Genomic DNA, 23,438 nt, shown 5'->3' with positions numbered 1-23,438 from the left:
GGACGGGTATAGGAGTTGATCACAGGACAAAACAAGTTATATCGTCAATTATGATCCAGGATGATGATGAACCGCTGGAACGAAAGAGAATAGGTGAGATTATGTGTATTGTGTGCTCGCGCGCGTCTCAACATGTTTTGGTGTAAGAGGAATGCAATTACAAGATTGCACACTATAATTATTGCTAAGTAGTGAGTAACTATCAACAATAGATCAGTAGATCATTGTGACATAGTCCAACTATCTCTGATTAAAAAGACTGTTTTGTCATAATTACTGCTCGCACATAGGGGTTAACTGCAAGGACAAGCCTTTAACAAAGTACTACGTCAGTACTCTATCTGTCTCTGGAAGAAAGATTTATAGATAGTTATCTTTAAGCCACGTTTTTTTAAACTTTGACTGAATTTTTAGAAAAACACGTCAAGATTGACATCAAACTAGTATGGTTAGATATGCCATAGAATACATGTTTATAATATACTTATTTTATATAAAAGATGTTATTACTCTTTTCTATGAAGTCGATCAAATTTAAGATAGTTTGACTTACATAGAATGGAGGGAGTACATCATTTTGGGTATAAAATTGATGTCATAATCAAACTCAATTACCTAATAAAACAATAATATGCCTCTATGAAAAAAGAGGCAGTATGAATCTTAGAGGCCAAGTGCCAGTATGCATTTATGGGGTGCTTAGATAGAGGGGGCTAAATTTTAGTCCCGTCACATCAAATCAAATGTTTGAATAATAGTTAGGGATATTAAATATATTGTAATTACAAAATTAATTACACAAATAAGAACTAAACGGTGAGACGAGTCTACTAAGTCTCGTTAGTCCATGATTCGATGACACCATGCTACATTAAATATTTGCTAATCATGGATTAATTAGGTTTAATAAATTTTCTCGTCATTTAGTTTTTTTCTCTATGTAATTAGTTTTATAATTAAACTATATTTAATACTCATAATTGATATTTAAACATTCGACGAGACACAAACTAAACTTTAGTCAGGGAACCGAATACTTTAGTATTACAAGCAACATCTTACTTGGTGCTCATGTCGTTTATTTTTGGTCTACGACCACAAGGAGCAAGAGCAACATAGAATGAGTATAAATAAGGAATAGGTCTTCAGATCCTATGCAATGGAAGACAAAGAGTGGCTAAGGTAAGAGAGTTACTTGAGGAAGAAAAGGAAGCATGTATATGAATCATCATATTATTGGAATGGAAGGATCCAGGAAATAGGGTAACATATGGTCGTCCAATTCCACTGACATCCATTGTCGTAGTTGTTGGTGCCTTTTTGGGGGCGCTAATCACTCAACACGAACCGGCGGCGGTGCCCTCTGCAGAGGCGCGGACGGTTCGCGGCCAGGGGCCGGACGGTCCGCGACCTGGCACAGGGCTTGGGTTCCCTGCCTGACGGCCGGACGGTCCGCGCCCTGGGGATGGACGGTCCGCGCGTGCGCAGGGGGCAGCGAAGGTCGCCGGCGGCGCCTGGATCTCATTCCCGGGAGGGACCCCGTCGGGGAGGAGAGATCCTAGATGATGTCTAGGCTCGGCAGGCCGACCTAGACTCCTCTAATCGACGTAGAGTCGAAGAGAAGCTGAGAATTTGGGGATTGGAATACTAAACTAGGGCTAAACTAGAATTACTCCTAATGCGTAAGGTAAAAACGAGAAATAGACTTGATTTGATTGATTGCTTGGGGGTTCAATCGGTCGTAGCCCTTCATCTATATAAAGGGGGAGGTCTGGATCCGCTTCAAACTGTTTCCCGAGTTAATCCCATGGTTTTAGGTAACAAATCCCGCGAGAAACTAGGAACCCTAATTGACTCTGCGCACGCGCAGACCATCCGCGCCACCACCGCGGACTGTCCGGACCGCGGACCGTCCGGCCTCAGGGCCGGACCGTCCACGCTGCTCTTTTTAGTGTTCAACATATGCCCCCCTGCCTTTTGGTGAAGGTTGACGAACCAAAAGCATATGAACTAAACCTGATGTAAGTCATTGGCTTTTCAACATGGAGATCATTCAATAAAGCCCAATGTATAAAGCCCGTTTCAGATTGTATCCTTCTCGGCCATGACCATTTGGTCAATGGATCAAAAGGAATAGAATGGAGGTGCCCCCCAGTCTGGATAGACAAAGGGACTATACATGTACCATTGATTCATCATTATACCATTCCATGTTTGAACAGGATAATATACCGATGATGAGTAAATGGGTGGAAATTACCCTGGTCTCATAGGATGAATAGGCGATGCTTGTTCTGTCGCCTTTCGGGCTGTTTTGTTTACCCGTTTCGTCTTAGCAATTGACCGGGGTTTCTTCGTTGACCGATCACGTAGAACGGTTGAAAGGGAAATGTGCCTTGGACCATTTCTAAGCATTTTGGTGATTGAGTGCCAACACAAGTGCTTAAATGTGAATTTATGCTCATGGATGGACAAAGTGCAAATCAAGAGTAAAGGTATGTTTCTAAGCCTTAGTACATCGGTTTTGTGTACTAATATACTTGTCTAAGTGTTAGAAACAGAAAGAAGAAGAAAAGAAAAGAGGTGAAAAAGGCTTGGCTGTGTACAGCCAAGACTCAGCTCAGTCTGGCACACCGGACTGTCCGGTGGTGCACCGGACAGTGTCCGGTGCGCCAGGCTGACTCGGCGTGAAGTGGCCGCTCTCGGGAATTCGCCGACGGCGTACGGCTAAAATTCACCGGACTGTCTGGTGTGCACCGGACTGTCCGGTGAGCCAACAGTCGGCCGGGCCAACGGTCGGCCGCGGAATCTGCGCGCGACACGTGGCCGGGCCAACGGTCGGAAGGGGGCACCGGACTGTCCGGTGTGCACCGGACATGTCCGGTGCGCCAACGGCTCCCAGATCTGCAACGGTCGGTCGCGCCATTTTAGGAAGGAAATCGGGCACCGGACAGTGTCCGGTGTGCACCGGACTGTCCGGTGCACCCGACGACAGAAGGCAAGATTGGCCTTCCAGATTTGCTCTCAACGGCCCCTAGCTGCTTGGGGCTATAAAAGGGACCCCTAGGCGCATGGAGGAGAACACCAAGCAACCTTAGAGCATTCTTGATCATCCACACTCAGTCTTTGCGCATTCATTTGTCATTCTCAGTGATTCGAGCTCCGTTCTAGTGAGAACTTTGAGATAGTCTTTTGAGCTCGATTCTTGGCCGTGTGTGTGCGCATTTTGCTGTGGATTTGTGTGTGTTGCTTCCCTCCCTTACTCCGTGCTTCTTTGTGAACTTCAAGTGTAAGGGCAAGAGACTCCAAGTTGTGGAGATTCCTCGCGAACGCGATAAGAAAAGAAAAGCATAACACTGTGGTATTCAAGTTGATCATTGGATCACTTGAGAGGAGTTGAGTGCAACTCTCGTCCGTTGGGACGCCACAACGTGGAGTAGGCAAGTTTTGTACTTGGCCGAACCACGGGATAAACCACTGTGTCTTCTCTGTGTTGAACTCCTTGTGGTTATCGTATTGTGCAAGATCTTCTCTCTAGCCACTTGGCATTAACTGTGCTAACGCTTAATCAAAGTTTTGTGGCTTAAGTTTTTAAGTTTTACAGGATCACCTATTCACCCCCCCTCTAGGTGCTCTCAATTGGTATCGGAGCCGTTCTCTTCACAAAGGGACTAACCGCCCGAAGAGATGGATCCTAAAGGGAAGGGAATCGTGATCAACGACAAGGAGAAGGAGTCCTTCGTCAACGAGCCAAGGGATGACAAGTCCAACGACTCGGGCTCGAGCCACAGACGCAAAGATGGGAAGAAGAAGAAGACAAGACACATCAAGGAGATCGTCTACTACGACAACGATGAGTCTACTTCCTCCCAAAAGGACGACGACCACAACGAATACGAGAGAAAGAAACCGGTCAATTCGAACTTTTCTTTTGATTACTCTCGTATTCCTCAAAGTACTAATGCTCATTTATTATCTATTCCACTTGGTAAACCTCCTCATTTTGATGGAGAGGACTACGGATTTTGGAGTCACAAAATGCGTAGTCACTTGTTCTCTCTCCATCCTAGCATATGGGAGATTGTAGAAAGTGGAATGCACTTTGATAGTACGGATAGTCCCATGTTTATTAATGAACAGATTCATAAAAATGCACAAGCTACTACTGTGTTGCTAGCCTCTTTGTGCAGGGACGAGTACCATAAGGTGAGCGGCTTGGACAATGCCAAGCAGATCTGGGACACCCTCAAGATCTCTCATGAGGGGAATGATATCACCTTGCTCACCAAGATGGAGTTGGTGGAGGGCGAGCTTGGACGGTTCGCAATGATAAGGGGCGAGGAGCCAACTCAAACATACAACCGGCTCAAGACCCTTATCAACAAAATAAGGAGCTACGGAAGCACACGATGGACGGATCACGACGTCGTCCGCCTAATGCTAAGGTCCTTTACCGTTCTTGATCCTCATTTGGTGAACAATATTCGTGAAAATCCTAGGTACACCAAGATGTCGCCCGAAGAAGTTCTAGGGAAGTTCGTAAGCGGGCGAATGATGATCAAGGAGGCAAGATATGTGGACGACGCGTTGAACGGTCCTATTCATGAGCCTCAACCCATTGCTCTCAAGGCAACGAGGATCAAGGAGGCGCTACCGAGCAAGGTGGCACAAGTTGAGGCGGCCGGGCTAAATAATGATGAGATGGCCCTCATCATTAAGCGCTTCAAGACAGCGCTTAAAGGTCGCAAGGGACAGCCAAGCAAGACCAAGACAAAGGAGAAGCGCTCGTGTTTCAAATGTGGTAAGATTGGTCATTTCATTGCTAACTGTCCCCATAATGAAAGTGACCAGGAAAAGGGGAACAAAAGGGAGAAAAAGAAGCATTACAAGAAGGCCAAGGGCGAGGCACATATCGGAAAGGAGTGGGATTCGGATTGCTCCTCCTCCGACTCCGACAATGAAGGACTCGCCGCCACCGCCTTCAACAAGTCATCCCTCTTCCCCAACGAGCGTCACACTTGCCTCATGGCAAGGGAGAAGAAAGTAAGCACTCATGATACTAGTACTTATGCTTCTTCAAGTGAGGATGAGTCTAGTGATGATGATGAGATAGATTACTCATGCTTATTCAAGGGATTAGATAGATCTAAAATTAATAAGATTAATGAATTGATTGATGCTTTGAATGACAAGAATAGACTACTAGAAAAACAAGAGGATCTTTTATATGAGGAGCATGATAAATTTGTTAGTGCACAAAAATCTCTTGCTCTAGAAATCAAAAGGAATGAAGTGCTCTCTAGTGAATTATCTTCTTGTCATGAAACCATTGCTACTTTAAAAAGTGTTAATGATGATTTAAATGCTCAACTAGAAGTAGCTAGTAAATCTAGTTCTTGTGTAGAACATGTTACAATCTGTAAGAGGTGTAAAGATTTCGATGTTGATGCTTGTAGTGATCATTTAGTTTCAATTTCCAAATTAAATGAGGAATTGGCTAGTCTTAATGCCCAACTTAAGACTATCAAGAATGAATTTGATAAGCTGAAATTTGCAAGGGATGCCTACACGATTGGTAGACACCCCTCAATTAAGGATGGACTTGGCTACAAGAGGGAAGCCAAGGACTTGACATGCCATAAGGCTCCTATCTCCGCCAAGGAGAAAGGGAAGGCTCCTATGGCTAGTAGTACTAAAAGGAACCATGCTTTTATGTATCATGATAGGAGACAAACTAGAAATGCTTATAGGAGTTATAATGCTTATGATGATTTTGACTCTCATGCCATGTTTGCTTCTAGTTCTTCCTATATGCATGGTAGAAATATGTCTAGGAGAAATGCTATTCATCATGTGCCTAGAAAGAATATTATTCATGCTCCTAGGAAAGTAGTGAATGAACCTTCTACAATTTATTGTGCTTTAAATGCTTCCTTTGCTATTTGTAGAAAGGATAGGAAAATAGTTGCTAGGAAGTTAGGGGCAAAATGCAAGGGAGACAAAACTTGCATTTGGGTCCCTAAGGATATTTGCACTAACCTTGTAGGACCCAACATGAGTTGGGTACCTAAGACCCAAGCCTAAATTTGCCTTGCAGGTTTATGCATCCGGGGGTTCAAGCTGGATTATTGACAGCGGATGCACAAACCATATGACGGGGGAGAAGAAGATGTTCACCTCCTACGTCAAGAATAAGGATTCCCAAGATTCAATAATATTCGGTGATGGGAATCAAGGCAAGGTAAAAGGGTTAGGTAAAATTGCAATATCTAATGAGCACTCTATCTCTAATGTGTTTTTAGTTGAGTCTCTTGGATATAATTTGTTATCTGTTAGTCAATTATGCAATATGGGATATAATTGTCTATTTACAAATGTAGATGTGTCTGTCTTTAGAAGAAGTGATGGTTCACTAGCTTTTAAGGGTGTATTAGACGGCAAACTTTATTTAGTTGATTTTGCAAAAGAGGAGGCCGGTCTAGATGCATGCTTAATTGCTAAGACTAGCATGGGCTGGCTGTGGCATCGCCGCTTAGCACATGTGGGGATGAAGAACCTTCACAAGCTTCTAAAGGGAGAACACGTGATAGGTTTGACTAATGTACAATTCGAAAAAGATAGACCTTGTGCAGCTTGTCAGGCAGGTAAACAGGTGGGAGGAGCACATCACAGCAAGAATGTGATGACCACATCAAGACCCCTCAAGCTGCTACATATGGACCTCTTCGGACCCGTCGCCTATCTAAGCATAGGAGGAAGTAAGTATGGTTTAGTTATTGTTGATGACTTTTCCCGCTTCACTTGGGTGTTCTTTTTGCAGGATAAGTCCGAAACCCAAGGGACCCTCAAGCGCTTCCTCAGGAGAGCTCAAAATGAGTTTGAGCTCAAGGTGAAGAAGATAAGGAGCGACAACGGGTCCGAGTTCAAGAACCTTCAAGTGGAGGAGTTCCTTAAGGAGGAAGGGATCAAGCACGAGTTCTCCGCTCCCTACACACCGCAGCAAAACAGTGTGGTAGAGAGGAAGAACAGAACGCTAATCGATATGGCGAGGACGATGCTTGGAGAGTTCAAGACCCCCGAGCGTTTTTGGTCGGAAGCCGTGAATACGGCTTGCCACGCCATCAACAGGGTCTACCTTCACCGCCTCCTCAAGAAGACGTCGTATGAGCTTCTAACCGGTAACAAACCCAATGTATCTTACTTTCGTGTATTTGGGAGCAAATGCTACATTCTAGTGAAGAAGGGTAGAAATTCTAAGTTTGCTCCCAAAGCTGTAGAAGGGTTTTTGTTAGGTTATGACTCAAATACAAAGGCGTATAGGGTCTTCAACAAATCATCGGGTTTGGTTGAAGTCTCTAGCGACGTTGTATTTGATGAGACTAATGGCTCTCCAAGAGAGCAAGTTGTTGATCTTGATGATGTAGATGAAGAAGATGTTCCGACGGCCGCTATACGAACCATGGTGATTGGTGATGTACGACCACAGGAACAAGATCAACCTTCTTCCTCAACAATGGTGCATCCCCCAACTCAAGAAGATGAACAGGTTCATAAAAAGGAGGCGTATGATCAAGAGGGAGCACAAGATGATCAAGTAATGGAGGAAGAAGCACAACCAGCACCTCCAACTCAAGTCCGAGCGATGATTCAAAGGGATCATCCCGTCGACCAGATCTTGGGTGACATAAGCAAGGGAGTAACTACTCGGTCTCGATTAGTTAATTTTTGTGAGCATTACTCCTTTGTCTCTTCTATTGAGCCTTTCAGGGTAGAGGAGGCCTTGCTAGATCCAGACTGGGTGTTGGCCATGCAGGAGGAACTCAACAACTTCAAGCGCAATGAAGTTTGGACACTGGTGCCTCGTCCCAAGCAAAATGTTGTGGGATCCAAGTGGGTGTTCCGCAACAAACAGGACGAGCACGGGGTGGTGACGAGGAACAAGGCTCGACTTGTGGCAAAAGGTTATGCCCAAGTCGCAGGTTTGGACTTTGAGGAGACTTTTGCTCCTGTGGCTAGGCTAGAATCAATTCGTATCTTGCTAGCATATGCCGCTCACCATTCTTTCAGGTTGTTCCAAATGGATGTGAAGAGCGCTTTCCTCAACGGGCCAATCAAGGAGGAGGTGTACGTGGAGCAACCCCCTGGCTTCGAGGATGAACGGTACCCCGACCACGTGTGTAAGCTCTCCAAGGCGCTCTATGGACTTAAGCAAGCCCCAAGAGCATGGTATGAATGCCTTAGAGACTTTTTAATTGCTAATGCTTTCAAGGTTGGGAAAGCCGATCCAACTCTTTTTACAAAGACATGTGATGGTGATTTGTTTGTGTGCCAAATTTATGTCGATGACATAATATTTGGTTCTACTAACCAAAAGTCTTGTGAAGAGTTTAGCAGGGTAATGACGCAGAAATTCGAAATGTCGATGATGGGCGAGTTGAACTACTTCCTTGGGTTCCAAGTGAAGCAACTCAAGGACGGCACCTTCATCTCCCAAACGAAGTACACGCAAGATCTGCTAAAGCGGTTTGGGATGAAGGACGCCAAGCCCGCAAAGACTCCGATGGGAACCGACGGACACACCGATCTCAACAAAGGAGGTAAGTTCGTTGATCAAAAAGCATACCGGTCAATGATAGGGTCTTTACTTTATTTATGTGCTAGTAGACCGGATATTATGCTTAGCGTATGCATGTGTGCTAGATTTCAATCCGATCCTAAGGAGTGTCACTTAGTGGCAGTGAAGCGAATCCTTAGATATTTAGTTGCTACGCCTTGCTTCGGGCTCTGGTATCCAAAGGGGTCTACCTTTGACTTGGTTGGATACTCAGACTCTGACTATGCTGGATGTAAGGTCGATAGAAAGAGTACATCGGGGACGTGCCAATTCTTAGGAAGGTCCCTGGTGTCGTGGAACTCTAAGAAACAAACTTCCGTTGCCCTATCCACCGCTGAGGCCGAGTATGTTGCCGCAGGACAGTGTTGCGCGCAACTACTTTGGATGAGGCAAACCCTCCGGGACTTTGGCTACAATCTAAGCAAAGTCCCACTCCTATGTGACAATGAGAGTGCTATCCGCATGGCGGAAAATCCTGTTGAAACAGCCGCACAAAGCACATTGACATCCGGCATCACTTTTTGAGAGACCACCAGCAAAAGGGAGATATCGAAGTGTTTCATGTTAGCACCGAGAACCAGCTAGCCGATATCTTTACCAAGCCTCTAGATGAGAAGACCTTTTGCAGGTTGCGTAGTGAGCTAAATGTCTTAGATTCGTGGAACTTGGATTGATTTATAGCATACTTGTGTTTATGCCTTTGATCATGTTCCTTCTGCATTTTGTTGCTTATTGTGGTGCTCAAGTTGTACAAACATCCCCTGGACCTCACAAGTCCTTGTGTAAGTGATGCACATATTTAGGGGGAGCTGTGTTACAACTTGACCCTTTGAGACTAACCATATGCTTGAGTTTGCTTGATTTAGTCTCGAAGGAGAATTGAAAGGGAAAAGGTGGACTTGGACCATGAAAGACTTCCACTGCACTCCGATGAGAGGGTAACTTATTCCAAGTTCATCTCATGAACTCTTATTGCCATTTGCTCTTAATTGAAGATTTTGGTGAGGCAATGGGGTTAACGGGCCAAGATTTATCCCGTTTTGGTGCTTGATGCCAAAGGGGGAGAAAATAAAGGCCAAAGCAATAAATGGATCAGCTACCACTTGATAAATTTTGAAAATAGTAAAATAGAGTTTTTTGTTTTGTCAAAACTCTTGCATTGTCTCTTTTGTCAAAAGTTGGCCTCTTGTGGGGAGAAGTGTTGATTATGGGAAATAGGGAGAGTTTTTGAAATCTTTGATCAATCTCTTTTGGAATGACTCTCTTTATGCTTCAACATGTGTGTTTGACTTAGAGATAGAGATTTGAGTTTTGATTTGCAAAAACAAACCAAGTGGTGGCAAAGGATGATCCATATATGCCAAAATTGAATCAAAATAAATTTGAGTTTTATTTGAAGTGATATTGCACTTGTTCTAGTTGCTTTATGTTGTGTTGGCATAAATCACCAAAAAGGGGGAGATTGAAAGGGAAATGTGCCTTGGGCCATTTCTAAGCATTTTGGTGATTGAGTGCCAACACAAGTGCTTAAATGTGAATTTATGCTCATGGATGGACAAAGTGCAAATCAAGAGTAAAGGTATGTTTCTAAGCCTTAGTACATCGGTTTTGTGTACTAATATACTTGTCTAAGTGTTAGAAACAGAAAGAAGAAGAAAAGAAAAGAGGTGAAAAAGGCTTGGCTGTGTACAACCAAGACTCAGCTCAGTCTGGCACACCGGACTGTCCGGTGGTGCACCGGACAGTGTCCGGTGCGCTAGGCTGACTCGGCGTGAAGTGGCCGCTCTCGGGAATTCGCCGACGGCGTACGGCTAAAATTCACCGGACTGTCCGGTGAGCCAACGGTCGGCCGGGCCAACGGTCGGCCGCGGAATCTGCGCGCGACACGTGGCCGGGCCAACGGTCGGAAGGGGGCACCGGACTGTCCGGTGTGCACCGGACATGTCCGGTGCGCCAACGGCTCCCAGATCTACAACGGTCGGTCGCGCCATTTTAGGAAGGAAATCGGGCACCGGACAGTGTCCGGTGTGCACCGGACTGTCCGGTGCACCCGACGACAGAAGGCAAGATTGGCCTTCCAGATTTGCTCTCAACGGCCCCTAGCTGCCTTGGGGCTATAAAAGGGACCCCTAGGCGCATGGAGGAGAACACCAAGCAACCTTAGAGCATTCTTGATCATCCACACTCAGTCTTTGCGCGTTCGTTTGTCATTCTCAGTGATTCGAGCTCCGTTCTAGTGAGAACTTTGAGATAGTCTTTTGAGCTCGATTCTTGGCCGTGTGTGTGCGCATTTTGCTGTGGATTTGTGTGTGTTGCTTCCCTCCCTTACTCCGTGATTCTTTGTGAACTTCAAGTGTAAGGGCGAGAGACTCCAAGTTGTGGAGATTCCTCGCGAACGCGATAAGAAAAGAAAAGCATAACACTGTGGTATTCAAGTTGATCATTGGATCACTTGAGAGGAGTTGAGTGCAACTCTCGTCCGTTGGGACACCACAACGTGGAGTAGGCAAGTTTTGTACTTGGCCGAACCACGGGATAAACCACTGTGTCTTCTCTGTGTTGAACTCCTTGTGGTTATCGTATTGTGCAAGATCTTCTCTCTAGCCACTTGGCATTAACCGTGCTAACGCTTAATCAAAGTTTTGTGGCTTAAGTTTTTAAGTTTTACAGGATCACCTATTCACCCCCCCTCTAGGTGCTCTCAACGGTCTTCTTGCTAGTATCCTTGGAGAGCAACTGATCAAAAGTAGGGTCGGCTTTGATCAGCCGACTATATGTGTTCTGCCCTTGCGTCTCCTTACCTTTTAAAGCTTTGTGTGGAGGCTGACGTCTTTGGCCATAGGCGGACTATCCGACAAAGTTAGCTGGACCGTCTATCTGAGCACCGGACCGTCCGCACGTATGTGCCAGCCCGTCCGTGATGCTCAGGCCAGGCTGTCGTGCTTGGCTCATTAATTGTGCTTGCCCCCCGGTGCCTCTGAACTTTTTAGCCTTATCGTCTGGAGCCTTTCGAGCAATCTCCTTTTGTGATATATTTGACATGCGAGGATTGCCAATGATGATGTCTTTGCTTTTGCCTTTATCGGCCATTTCGGGCCGAACTAAGATCTTTTTGCATGCGATATCTATTGTATTAACAGGAAATGGTTGTGTGTCCACTTGCATCTCCTGAAAAGCCAACCGACCCTCATTTATGGCCAATTGTACCTGTCGACTAAAAACATTACAGTCATTGGTGGCATGAGAAAAAGAATTATGCCACTTACAATAAACATGTCTCTTTAATTCATCTATAGGAGGATAGTATGAGTTAATTAAATATTGCTATTTTTAAGTAGCTCGTCAAATATCTTATCGCATTTGGCAACATTAAAGGTAAATTTAATCTCTTCTTGCCGATTCTTTTGAACCGGCTGTAAGGAAGAACATGCCGAAGATTTGGCCTTTGTTGGCCAAATAAACTCAGCGGTTCCAATGATAGACACAATGATTTATCCCGTGGTTCGGCCACAAGATAACCACAAGAAAATCAATCACAGATAGACACAGTGATTTATCCCGTGGTTCGGCCAAGTTCAACACTTGCCTACTCCACGTTGTGGCGTCCCAACGGACGAGGGTTGCAATCAACCCCTCTCAAGCGATCCAATGATCAACTTGAATACCACGGTGTTCTTCTTTACTTTACTCTTTTCCCGTTTGTGAGGAATCTCCACAACTTGGAGTCTCTCGCCCTTACAATAAGAATCAATATGAAGCACAAGAGTAAGGGAGGGAAGCAACACACTCAAATCCACAACAAATAAGCACACACAAGATCAAGACTTGAGCTCAAAAGAGTATCACAAGGTTCTCACTAGAACGGAGCTTAAAATAACTAAGAATGTCGAACAAATGCACAAGAGTGAAGTTTGAGTGATCAACAATGCTCAAGGAATGCTTGGTCTTTTCCTCCATGCGCCTAGGGGTCCCTTTTATAGCCCCAAGGCAGCTAGGAGCCGTTGAGAGCATTCCAGGAAGGCAATTCTTGCCTTCTGTCACCTGGCGCACCGGACAGTCCGGTGCACCACCGGACACTGTCCGGTGCGGATCACTTTCCTTATTTGGCGAAGCCGACCGTTGCAGATTCAGAGCCGTTGGCGCACCGAACACTGTCCGATGCACACCGGACAGTCTGGTGCCCCCTTCTGACTGTTGGCTCTGCCACGCGTCGCGCGCGGATTCCACGGCCGACCGTTGGCCGGGCCGACTGTTGGCTCACCGGACAGTCCGGTGCACACCGGACAGTCCGGTGAATTTTAGCCGTACGTCGCCGACGATTTCCCGAGAGCGGCCAGTTCGCCAGAGCCAGCCTGGCGCACCACCGGACAGTCCGGTGCACCCAGACCGAGCTGTCTTAGGCTTAACAAAGTCATCTCTTTTCCAACTTGATTTTTCCTGTTTCCAGCACTTGGACACAATACATTAGTTCTTAAAACAATGTACCAAGTCTAGAAACATACCTTTTGACTTGATTTGCACTTTGTCCATCACTTTGCATAGATTAACATAAGTCCACTTGTGTTGGCACTCAATCACCAAAATACTTAGAAGTGGCCCAAGGGAACATTTCCCTTTCAATCTCCCCCTTTTTCGTGATTTATGCCAACACAACAAAAAGCAACTAAAAGAAGTGCAACATCAATGCAAATGAAAACACAAATTTGTTTTGTCTCAAACTTGGCATATTTGGATCATCCTTTGCCACCACTTGGTTTGTTTTTGCAAATCAACCTCAATTTCCTATCTCTAAGTCAAACACACTTGTTGAGACATAAAGAAAGTTGTTCCAAGAGAAATTGATCCAAGATTTCAAAAACTCCCCCTTTTTTTCATAATCAACCATTCTCCCCACAAGAGGCCAACTTTTGACAAAAGAGGCAATAAGAGATTTTTGACAATCCAAAAGCTCTATTCTACTATTTTCAAAATTCTCTACTATTTTCAAAATTCTCAAGTGGTAGCTGATCCATTTGTTGCTTTGGCCTTATTTTCTCCCCCTTTGGCATCAAGCACCAAAACAGGATCAATCTTGGCCCTTTAACCCCATTGCCTCACCAAAATCTTCAACTAAGAGTAAAAAGGCAATAAGAGTACAAAGATGAACTTGGAATCAGTTACTCTTTCATCGGAGTGTAAATGAACTTGTGAGACTAAATTAAGCAAACTCAAGCACACAGTTAGTCTCAAAGGGTCAAGTTGTAGCACATCTCCCCCTAAATATGTGCCTCACTTGCAAATGAACTTGTGAGGTCCGGGGAGTGCTTGCACAACTTGAGCACCATTAGTAAACAATAAAATGCATTAAGGAACATGATCAAGGCATAAAACACATGTATGCTATAAATCAATCCAGGTTCCGCGAATCTAAGACATTGAGCTCACTACGCAGCTTGCAAAAGGTCGACTCATCTAGAGGCTTGGTAAAGATATCGGCTAGCTGGTTCTCGGTGCTAACATGAAACACTTCGATATCTCCCTTTTGCTGGTGGTCTCTCAAAAAGTGATGCCGGATGTCAATGTGCTTTGTGCGGCTGTGTTCAACAGGATTATCCGCCATGCGGATAGCACTCTCATTATCACATAGGAGTGGGACTTTGCTCAGATTGTAGCCAAAGTCCCTGAGAGTTTGCCTCATCCAAAGTAGTTGCGCGCAACACTGTCCTGCGGCAACATACTCGGCCTCAGCGGTGGATAGGGCAACAAAAGTTTGTTTCTTAGAGCTCCACGACACCAGGGACCTTCTAAGAGTTGGCACGTCCCCGATGTACTCTTCCTATCGACCTTACATCCAGCATAGTCGGAGTCTGAATATCTAATTAAGTCAAAGGTAGACCCCTTTGGATACCAGATCCCGAAGCAAGGCGTAGCGACTAAATATCTAAGAATTCGCTTCACGGCCACTAAGTGACACTCCCTTAGATCGGATTGAAATCTAGCACACATGCATACGCTAAGCATAATATCCGGTCTACTGGCACATAAATAAAGTAAGGACCCTATCATAGACCGATATGCCTTTTGATCAACGGACTTACCTCCTTTGTTGAGGTCGGTGTGTCCGTCGGTTCCTATTGGAGTCTTTGTGGGCTTGGCGTCCTTCATCCCAAACCGCTTGATCAAGTCTTGCATGTACTTCGTTTGGGAGATGAAGGTCCCATCCTTGAGTTGCTTCACTTGGAACCCAAGGAAATAGCTTAACTCGCCCATCATCGACATCTCAATTTTTTGAGTCATCACCCTGCTAAACTCTTCACAAGACTTTTGGTTAGTAGAACCAAATATTATGTCATCGACATAAATTTGGCACACAAAAAGATCACCATCACAAGTCTTAGTAAACAGAGTTGGATCGGCTTTTCCAACCTTGAAAGCATTAGCAATTAAAAAGTCTCTAAGGCATTCATACCATGCTCTTGGGGCTTGCTTAAGTCCATAGAGCGCCTTAGAGAGCTTACACATGTGGTCGGGGTACCGTTCATCCTCAAAGCCAGGGGGTTGCTCCACGTACACCTCCTCCTTGATTGGCCCGTTGAGGAAAGCGCTCTTCACATCCATTTGGAACAACCTGAAAGAATGGTGAGTAGCATAGGCTAACAATATGCGAATTGACTCTAGCCTAGCCACAGGAGCAAAAGTCTCCTCAAAGTCCAACCCTGCGACTTGGGCATAACCTTTTGCCACAAGTCGTGCCTTGTTCCTTGTCACCACCCCGTGCTCGTCTTGTTTGTTGCAGAACACCCACTTGGTTCCCACAACATTTTGCTTGGGACGAGGCAGTAGTGTCCAAACTTCATTTGTCTTGAAGTTGTTGAGCTCCTCTTGCATGGCCAACACCCAGTCCGGATCTAGCAAGGCCTCTTCTACCCTGAAAGGCTCAATAGAAGAGACAAAGGAGTAATGCTCACAAAAATTAACTAATCTAGAACGAGTAGTTACTCCCTTGCTAATGTCACCCAATATTTGGTCGATGGGATGATTCCTTTGAATCGTCGCTCGAACTTGGGTTGGAGGTGCCAGTTGTGCTTCTTCCTCCATTATATGATCATCTTGTGCTCCCCCTTGATCACACGCCTCCTCTTGATGAACCTGTTCATCTTCTTGAGTTGGGGGATGCACCATTGTTGAGGAAGAAGGTTGATCTAGCTCCTTTTGTTCCAGTGGCCTCACATCTCCAATCGCCATGGTGCGCATTGCGGCCGTTGGAACGTCTTCTTCATCTACATCATCAAGATCAACAACTTGCTCTCTTGGAGAGCCATTAGTCTCATCAAATACAACGTCGCTAGAGACTTCAACCAAACCCGATGATTTGTTGAAGACCCTATACGCCTTTGTATTTGAATCATAACCTAATAAAAACTCTTCTACAACATTGGGAGCAAACTTAGAATTCCTACCTTTCTTCACTAGAATGTAACATTTGCTCCCAAATACACGAAAGTAAGACACATTGGGTTTGTTACCGGTTAGAAGTTCATATGAAGTCTTCTTGAGGAGGCGATGAAGGTAGACCCGGTTTATGGCGTGGCAAGCCGTGCTCACGGCTTCCGTCCAAAATCGTTCGAGCGTCTTGAATTCACCAAGCATCGTCCTCGCCATGTCTAGTAGCGTTCTGTTCTTCCTCTCTACTACGCCATTTTGCTGTGGTGTGTAGGGAGCGGAGAACTCATGCTTGATCCCTTCCTCCTCAAGATACTCCTCCACTTGAAGGTTCTTGAACTCGGACCCATTGTCGCTCCTTATTTTCTTCACTTTGAGCTCAAACTCGTTTTGGGCTCTCCTTAGGAAGCGCTTGAGGGTCCCTTGGGTTTCAGATTTATCCTGCAAAAAGAATACCCAAGTGAAGCGGGAAAAATCATCAACTATAACAAGACCATACTTACTTCCTCCTATACTTAGATAGGCGATGGGTCCGAAGAGGTCCATATGAAGTAACGCCAGGGGTCTTGATGTTGTCATCACATTTTTGGCATGATGAGAGCTTCCCACCTGTTTACCTGCTTGACAAGCTGCACAAGGTCTATCTTTTTCGAAAGTTACATTAGTTAGACCTATCACGTGTTCTCCCTTTAGAAGCTTGTGAAGGTTCTTCATCCCCACATGTGCTAAACGGCGATGCCACAACCAGCCCATGCTAGTCTTAGCAATTAAGCATGCATCTAGACCGGCCTCCTCTTTTGCAAAATCAACTAAATAAAGTTTGCTGTCTAGTGCACCCTTAAAAGCTAATGAACCATCACTTCTTCTAAAGACAGACACATCTACATTTGTGAATAAATAGTTATATCCCATATTACAAAGTTGACTTACAGACAACAAGTTATATCCAAGCGACTCAACTAAGAACACATTAGAAATAGAGTGCTCGGATGAAATAGCAATTTTTCCTAACCCTTTCACCTTTCCTTGGTTCCCATCACCGAATATGATTGAATCTTGGGGATCCTTGTTCTTGACGTAGGAAGAGAACATCCTCTTTTCCCCCGTCATGTGGTTTGTGCATCCGCTGTCGTTAATCTAGCTTGAGCCCCCGGATGCATAAACCTGCAAGGCAAATTTAGGCTTGGGTCTTAGGTACCCAACTCTTGTTGGGTCCTACAAGGTTAGTACAAATAGCCTTAGGGACCCAAATGCAAGTTTTATCTCCCTTGCATTTTGCCCCTAATTTTCTAGCAACTACCTTCTTATCCTTTCTACAAATAGCAAAGGAAGCATTTAAAGCATGATAAATTGTAGAAGGTTCATTACTTGTTTTCCTAGGTACATGAGCATTTCTACTAGGCACATGATGAATGACATTTTTCCTAGCCAAACTTCTATCATACATCATAGAAGAACTTGAAGCAAACATTGCATTTGAATCATAAGCATGTGAAACAACATCATTGCAACTTCTATCATGATGAACATTCCTAGAATATCTCCTATCATGGTATAAGAAAGCATGGTTCTTTTGAATACTATTTGCCATAGGGGCCTTCCCTTTCTCCTTGATGGAGATGGGAGCCTTATGACTTGTCAAGTTCTTGGCTTCCCTCTTGAAGCCAAGCCCATCCTTAATTGAGGGGTGTCTACCAATCGTGTAGGCATCCCTAGCAAATTTTAGTTTATCAAAATTACTCTTGCTAGTCTTAAGTTGGGCATTAAGACTAGCCACTTCATCATTCAATTTAGAAATTGAAACTAGGTGTTCACAACAAGCATCAACATTGAAATCTTTACACCTATTGCAAACTACAACATGTCCTACACACGATGTTGATTTATTAGCTATTTCTAACTTAGCACTCAAATCATCATTTATGCTCTTTAAGCTAGAAATAGAGTCATGACATGTAGACAATTCACAAGAAAGCATTTCATTCCTTTTCATTTCTAAAGCAAGGGATTTTTGTGCCTCTACAAACTTATCATGTTCTTCATACAAAAGATCTTCTTGCTTTTCTAATAACCTATTTTTATCATTCAAGGCATCAATTAATTCATTAATTTCATCAACCTTAGTTCTATCTAGACCCTTGAATAAACATGAATAGTCTATTTCATCATCGCTAGATTCTTCATCACTTGAGGAAGCGTAAGTACTAGTATCACGAGTGCTTACCTTCTTTTCCCTTGCCATGAGGCAGGTGTGATGCTCGTTGGGGAAGAGGGCCGACTTGTTGAAGGCGGTGGCGGCGAGTCCTTCGTTGTCGGAGTCGGACGACGAACAATCCGAGTCCCATTCCTTTCCAAGGTGTGCCTCGCCCTTAGCCTTCTTGTAAGCCTTCTTCTTTTCCCTCTTGTTCCCTTGTTCCTGGTCACTATCATTATCGGGACAGTTAGCGATAAAATGACCAATCTTACCACATTTGAAGCATGAGCGCTTCCCCTTCGTCTTGGTCTTGTTTGGATGCTCCTTGCGACCCCTTAGCGCCATCTTGAAACGCTTAATGATGAGGGCCATCTCTTCCTCATTGAGTCCCGCCGCCTCAACTTGTGCCACCTTGCTAGGTAGCACTTCCTTGCTCCTCGTTGCTTTGAGAGCAACGGTTTGAGGCTCGTGGATTGGGCCGTTCAACGCATCGTCAACGTATCTTGCCTCCTTGATCATCATCCGCCCGCTTACGAACTTTCCAAGTATCTCTTCGGGCGTCATCTTGGTGTACCTAGGATTCTCACGAATATTGTTCACAAGATGTGGATCAAGGACAGTAAAAGACCTTAGCATTAGGCGGACAACGTCGTGGTCCGTCCATCGCGTGCTTCCATAGCTCCTTATTTTGTTGACGAGGGTCTTGAGCCGGTTGTACGTTTGGGTTGGCTCCTCGCCCCTGATCATTGCGAATCTCCCAAGTTCGCCCTCCACAAACTCCATTTTGGTGAGCATGGTGACATCATTCCCCTCATGTGAGATTTTGAGGGTGTCCCAAATCTTCTTGGCGTTATCCAAGCCGCTCACCTTATGGTATTCATCCCTGCACAATGAAGCTAGAAGAACAATAGTAGCTTGTGCATTTTTGTGAATTTGCTCATTGATAAACATGGGACTATCAGTACTATCAAATTGCATTCCACTCTCTACTATCTCCCATATGCTTGGATGGAGAGAGAACAAGTGACTCCAAAATCCGTAGTCCTCTCCATCAAAGTGAGGGGGTTTACCAAGTGGAATGGAGAGTAAATGAGCATTTGTACTTTGCGGAATACGAGAATAATCAAAAGAGAAGTTTGAATTGACCGTTTTCTTTTTCTCGTAGTCGTCGTCGTCATCCTTTTGGGAAGAGGAAGATTCGTCGCTGTCGTAGTAGACTATCTCCTTGATGCACCTTGTTTTCTTCTTTCTCCCGTCTTTTCTTTTGTAGCCCGAGCCTGAGTCAGTATGCTTGTCATCCTTTGGATCATTGACGAAGGACTCCTTCTCCTTATCATTGACCACCATCCCCTTGCCCTTAGGATCCATCTCTTCGGGCGATTAGTCCATTTCTTGAAGAGAATGGCTCCGATACCAATTGAGAGCACCTAGAGGGGGGGGGGTGAATAGGTGATCCTGTAAAACTTGAAACTTAATGCCACAAAAACTTGATTAGGAGTTAGCACAATAAAGCCAAGTGGCTAGAGAGGAGTTCTTGCAAGACACGATAACCACAAGAAAATCAATCACAGATAGACACAGTGATTTATCCCGTGGTTCGGCCAAGTTCAACACTTGCCTACTCCACGTTGTGGCGTCCCAACGGATGAGGGTTGCAATCAACCCCTCTCAAGCGATCCAATGATCAACTTGAATACCACGGTGTTCTTCTTTACTTTACTCTTTTCCCGTTTGCGAGGAATCTCCACAACTTGGAGTCTCTCGCCCATACAATAAGAATCAATATGAAGCACAAGAGTAAGGGAGGGAAGCAACACACTCAAATCCACAGCAAATAAGCACACACAAGATCAAGACTTGAGCTCAAAAGAGTATCACAAGGTTCTCACTAGAACGGAGCTCAAATCACTAAGAATGTCGAACAAGTGCGCAAGAGTGAAGTGTGAGTGATCAACAATGCTCAAGGAATGCTTGGTCTTTTCCTCCATGCGCCTAGGGGTCCCTTTTATAGCCCCAAGGCAGCTAGGAGCCGTTGAGAGCATTCCAGGAAGGCAATTCTTGCCTTCTGTCGCCTGGCGCACCGGACAGTCCGGTGCACCACCGGACACTGTCCGGTGCTGATCACTTTCCTTATTTGGCGAAGCCGACTGTTGCAGATTCAGAGCCGTTGGCGCACCGGTCACCGGACAGTCCGGTGCCCCTTCTGACCGTTGGCTCTGCCACGCGTCGCGCGCGGATTCCGCGGCCGACCGTTGGCCGGGCCGACTGTTGGCTCACCGGATAGTCCGGTGCACACCGGACAGTCTGGTGAATTTTAGCCGTACATCGCCGCCGATTTCCCGAGAGCGGCCAGTTCTCCAGAGCCAGCCTGGCGCACCGGACACTATCCGGTGCACCACCGGACAGTCCGGTGCACCCAGACCGAGCTGTCTTAGGCTTAACAAAGTCATCTCTTTTCCAACTTGATTTTTCCTGTTTCCAGCACTTGGACACAATACATTAGTTCTTAAAATAATGTACCAAATCTAGAAACATACCTTTTGACTTGATTTGCACTTTGTCCATCACTTTGCATAGATTAACATAAGTCCACTTGTGTTGGCACTCAATCACCAAAATACATAGAAGTGGCCCAAGGGCACATTTCCCTTTCACAACCATTAAAAGCTAACCCTGCTAGCTCTTTGTCTGCGACATGGACCCAAAAGCATCGATTTCTAGTGTCCTGAAACCTCCGAATATAATCGTTAACCGATTCTTCGCGTCCTTGGAGGACTGAAGCTAAGTCAGCTAGCCCTAATTCATATTCCCCAGCAAAGAAATGTTCATGAAATTTACTTTCTAACTCATTCTAGGAATTAATGGAATTAGGAGACAGGGCGTACCATGCAAAAGCGGTACCAGTAAGGGATAAAGAAAATAACCGAACACAAAATGCTTTTCCATCGGCCAATTCGCCTAGGTGTGCTAGGAACTAGCCTATGTGTTTGTGTGTGCTTCTCCCATTCTCACCAGAAAACTTAGAAAATTCCGGTATCCTTGCCCCTTGTAGATATGGGACACCGTCAAATCGTTGATTATATGACTTTTGGTATGATTGCCCCACTCTAGCTACACTAACTCTGAACTTATGTCGAAATAGTTCAGTCATCTCTTCCCTAATTTTTTCCATTGCACCCGGTGGTAGACCACCGGATCTTGGGCTGTGGGGCTCATTTAGTCGGGTATTAGTATATCGACCTTCTTGCCGTGACCGATCGATAGTGTTGATCGGTCTGTGATTGTATGGCGCGTTATGGTTTAAATATGTAGAGGGTGAAACATACTGCTGTTGTGGTGTGTAATAATTTGGTGCATGGTGTGCAAAAGCAGGTTCTGTATATGTGTATCCGGTTTGTCCAGTGTTAAATCCAAAATGACCGGTTGCGTTTGCCATTATCGGGACGCCACGTGGTAGTCCTGGTGCGGTCCCGGACTATCCGGCAGGGAAAACTAGACGGTCCGCGTAAGGGCCGGACGGTCCGGGCAGAAGCTCGGACGATCCGACTGTGTCTAGGTTCACCGATCTGCCAATCAGGGACGGTGGTGGTCCTAGGGCGGCCCTGGACTGTCCGGCAGAGCAAGCCGGACGGTCCGCGTATGGGCCGGATGGTCCGGGCAGAGGCTCGGACGGTCCGACCGCGTTCAAGGGCGTCGATCGGCCAAGCAGGGTCGGCAGTGGTTGTATTTGCCCTGAATATGAGTTCATCGGCATACCATATAAAGGTTGGGGCTACAAATCTCCATTTGTTGATGATGCATCAGACATATGATGGAAAACTAGGAGCATCAGACTTTTCCAACGTACGTGTTAATTTTTTAATTTACTCTTCTAACATCTTAATCTGTTGTTTCATTTGATCCTGTCGCTGATCCACATAATATTTAATAGATTGAATATCGTCGGGTTTACTTACGTTGTGGACTTGAAGCGAAGATAGAAGAGATGCGACGTCGGTCTCTCCATGTTTGATAACCTTTTGGTGGCGATCCACCGTGTATTGTGATAAGAATTTCTCCTTCGCTTGACGCATGTAGTCCTCGTATTGCTGTTGCTCATCGGCCGTCAGACTTTCAACATCTGGCTTCAGGATATTGTCCAGGGAGATATCGGTGTGATCTTTAGAACCAACTAGAGATGTCAATGGGTAAAAACCCGCTGGGTATTACTTGCCCAAACCCATACCCGCGAAGAAAAAATACGCCTGCTAAAAAACCCATACCCATGACGGGTATGAAATTTTGCCCAAACCCATACCCATGCGGGTTTCGGGTACCCAACGGGTTTCCCATACCCACTAACATCAACATAAAAAATAATTCATCATGTAAATGACAATCAATACATTAATAAGCTAGCATAAAAGGAACAAGTGATAACTAATTTTAGCCTAAAATTTGTTACATGAAGTTTATTTCAGTTAGAACATATTCAATTAATAATATTATGAGATATATTTATAAGGAATGTTGATTTTAAGGCGGGTTTTAAAAACCCATGGGTCTGCGGGTATGAGTAGTGGAAGAACAAACCCATGCCCACGTACCCGTTGGGTTTCCATTTGAACCCATTAACAAACCCATGGGTACAAAAATTGACCCAAACCCATACCCTAATAGAGCAAAAACCCACCAGGTTTCGGGTAGCGGGTACCCATTGCCATCTCTAGAACCAACCATTTGAGGGCATGATTTTTAGTAGATCTAAACACCTGTCCCCAGCGAAGTCGCCAAAAGTATGTTGGTGCCTTTTTGGGGGCGCCAATCACTCAACACGAACCGGCGGCGGTGCCCTCTGCAGAGGCGCGGACGGTCCGCGACCTGGCGCAGGGCTTGGGTTCCCTGCCTGATGGCCGGACGGTCCGCGCCCTGGGGTCGGACGGTCAGCGCGTGCGCAGGGGGCGGCGAAGGTCGCCGGCGGCGCCTGGATCTCGCTCCCGGGAGGGACCCCGTCGGGGAGGAGAGATCCTAGGTGATGTCTAGGCTCGGCAGGCCGACCTAGACTCCTCTAATCGATGTAGAGTCGAAGAGAAGCTGAGAATTTGGGGATTGGAATACTAAACTAGGGCTAAACTAGAACTACTCCTAATGCGTAAGGTAAAAACGAGAAATAGACTTGATTTGATCGATTGCTTGGGGGTTCAATCGGCCGTAGCCCTTCATCTATAT

At 45.4% G+C, this 23,438-nt stretch overlaps 1 protein-coding gene across 1 annotated transcript in view; it reads right to left on the bottom strand.

The window, feature by feature from the left end:
- LOC118473015 (DNA polymerase eta) overlaps positions 1–15,190 on the bottom strand; it is a gene marked incomplete at its 5' end in the record, with an annotated part of 33,922 nt that extends 18,732 nt beyond the window's left edge. The window contains one exon of the mRNA XM_035961221.1: positions 15,129–15,190. Within this exon, the coding sequence (XP_035817114.1) occupies positions 15,129–15,190 (62 nt within the window). The remainder of the gene's footprint in view (positions 1–15,128) is intronic.
- Between the last annotated feature and the right edge of the window lie 8,248 nt (positions 15,191–23,438).

Source organism: Zea mays, chromosome 7 (genome assembly GCF_902167145.1).
Source record: "Zea mays cultivar B73 chromosome 7, Zm-B73-REFERENCE-NAM-5.0, whole genome shotgun sequence".
Classification (NCBI taxonomy): Eukaryota; Viridiplantae; Streptophyta; class Magnoliopsida; order Poales; family Poaceae; genus Zea; species Zea mays.
This window is presented reverse-complemented; position numbering and strand designations above follow the sequence as displayed.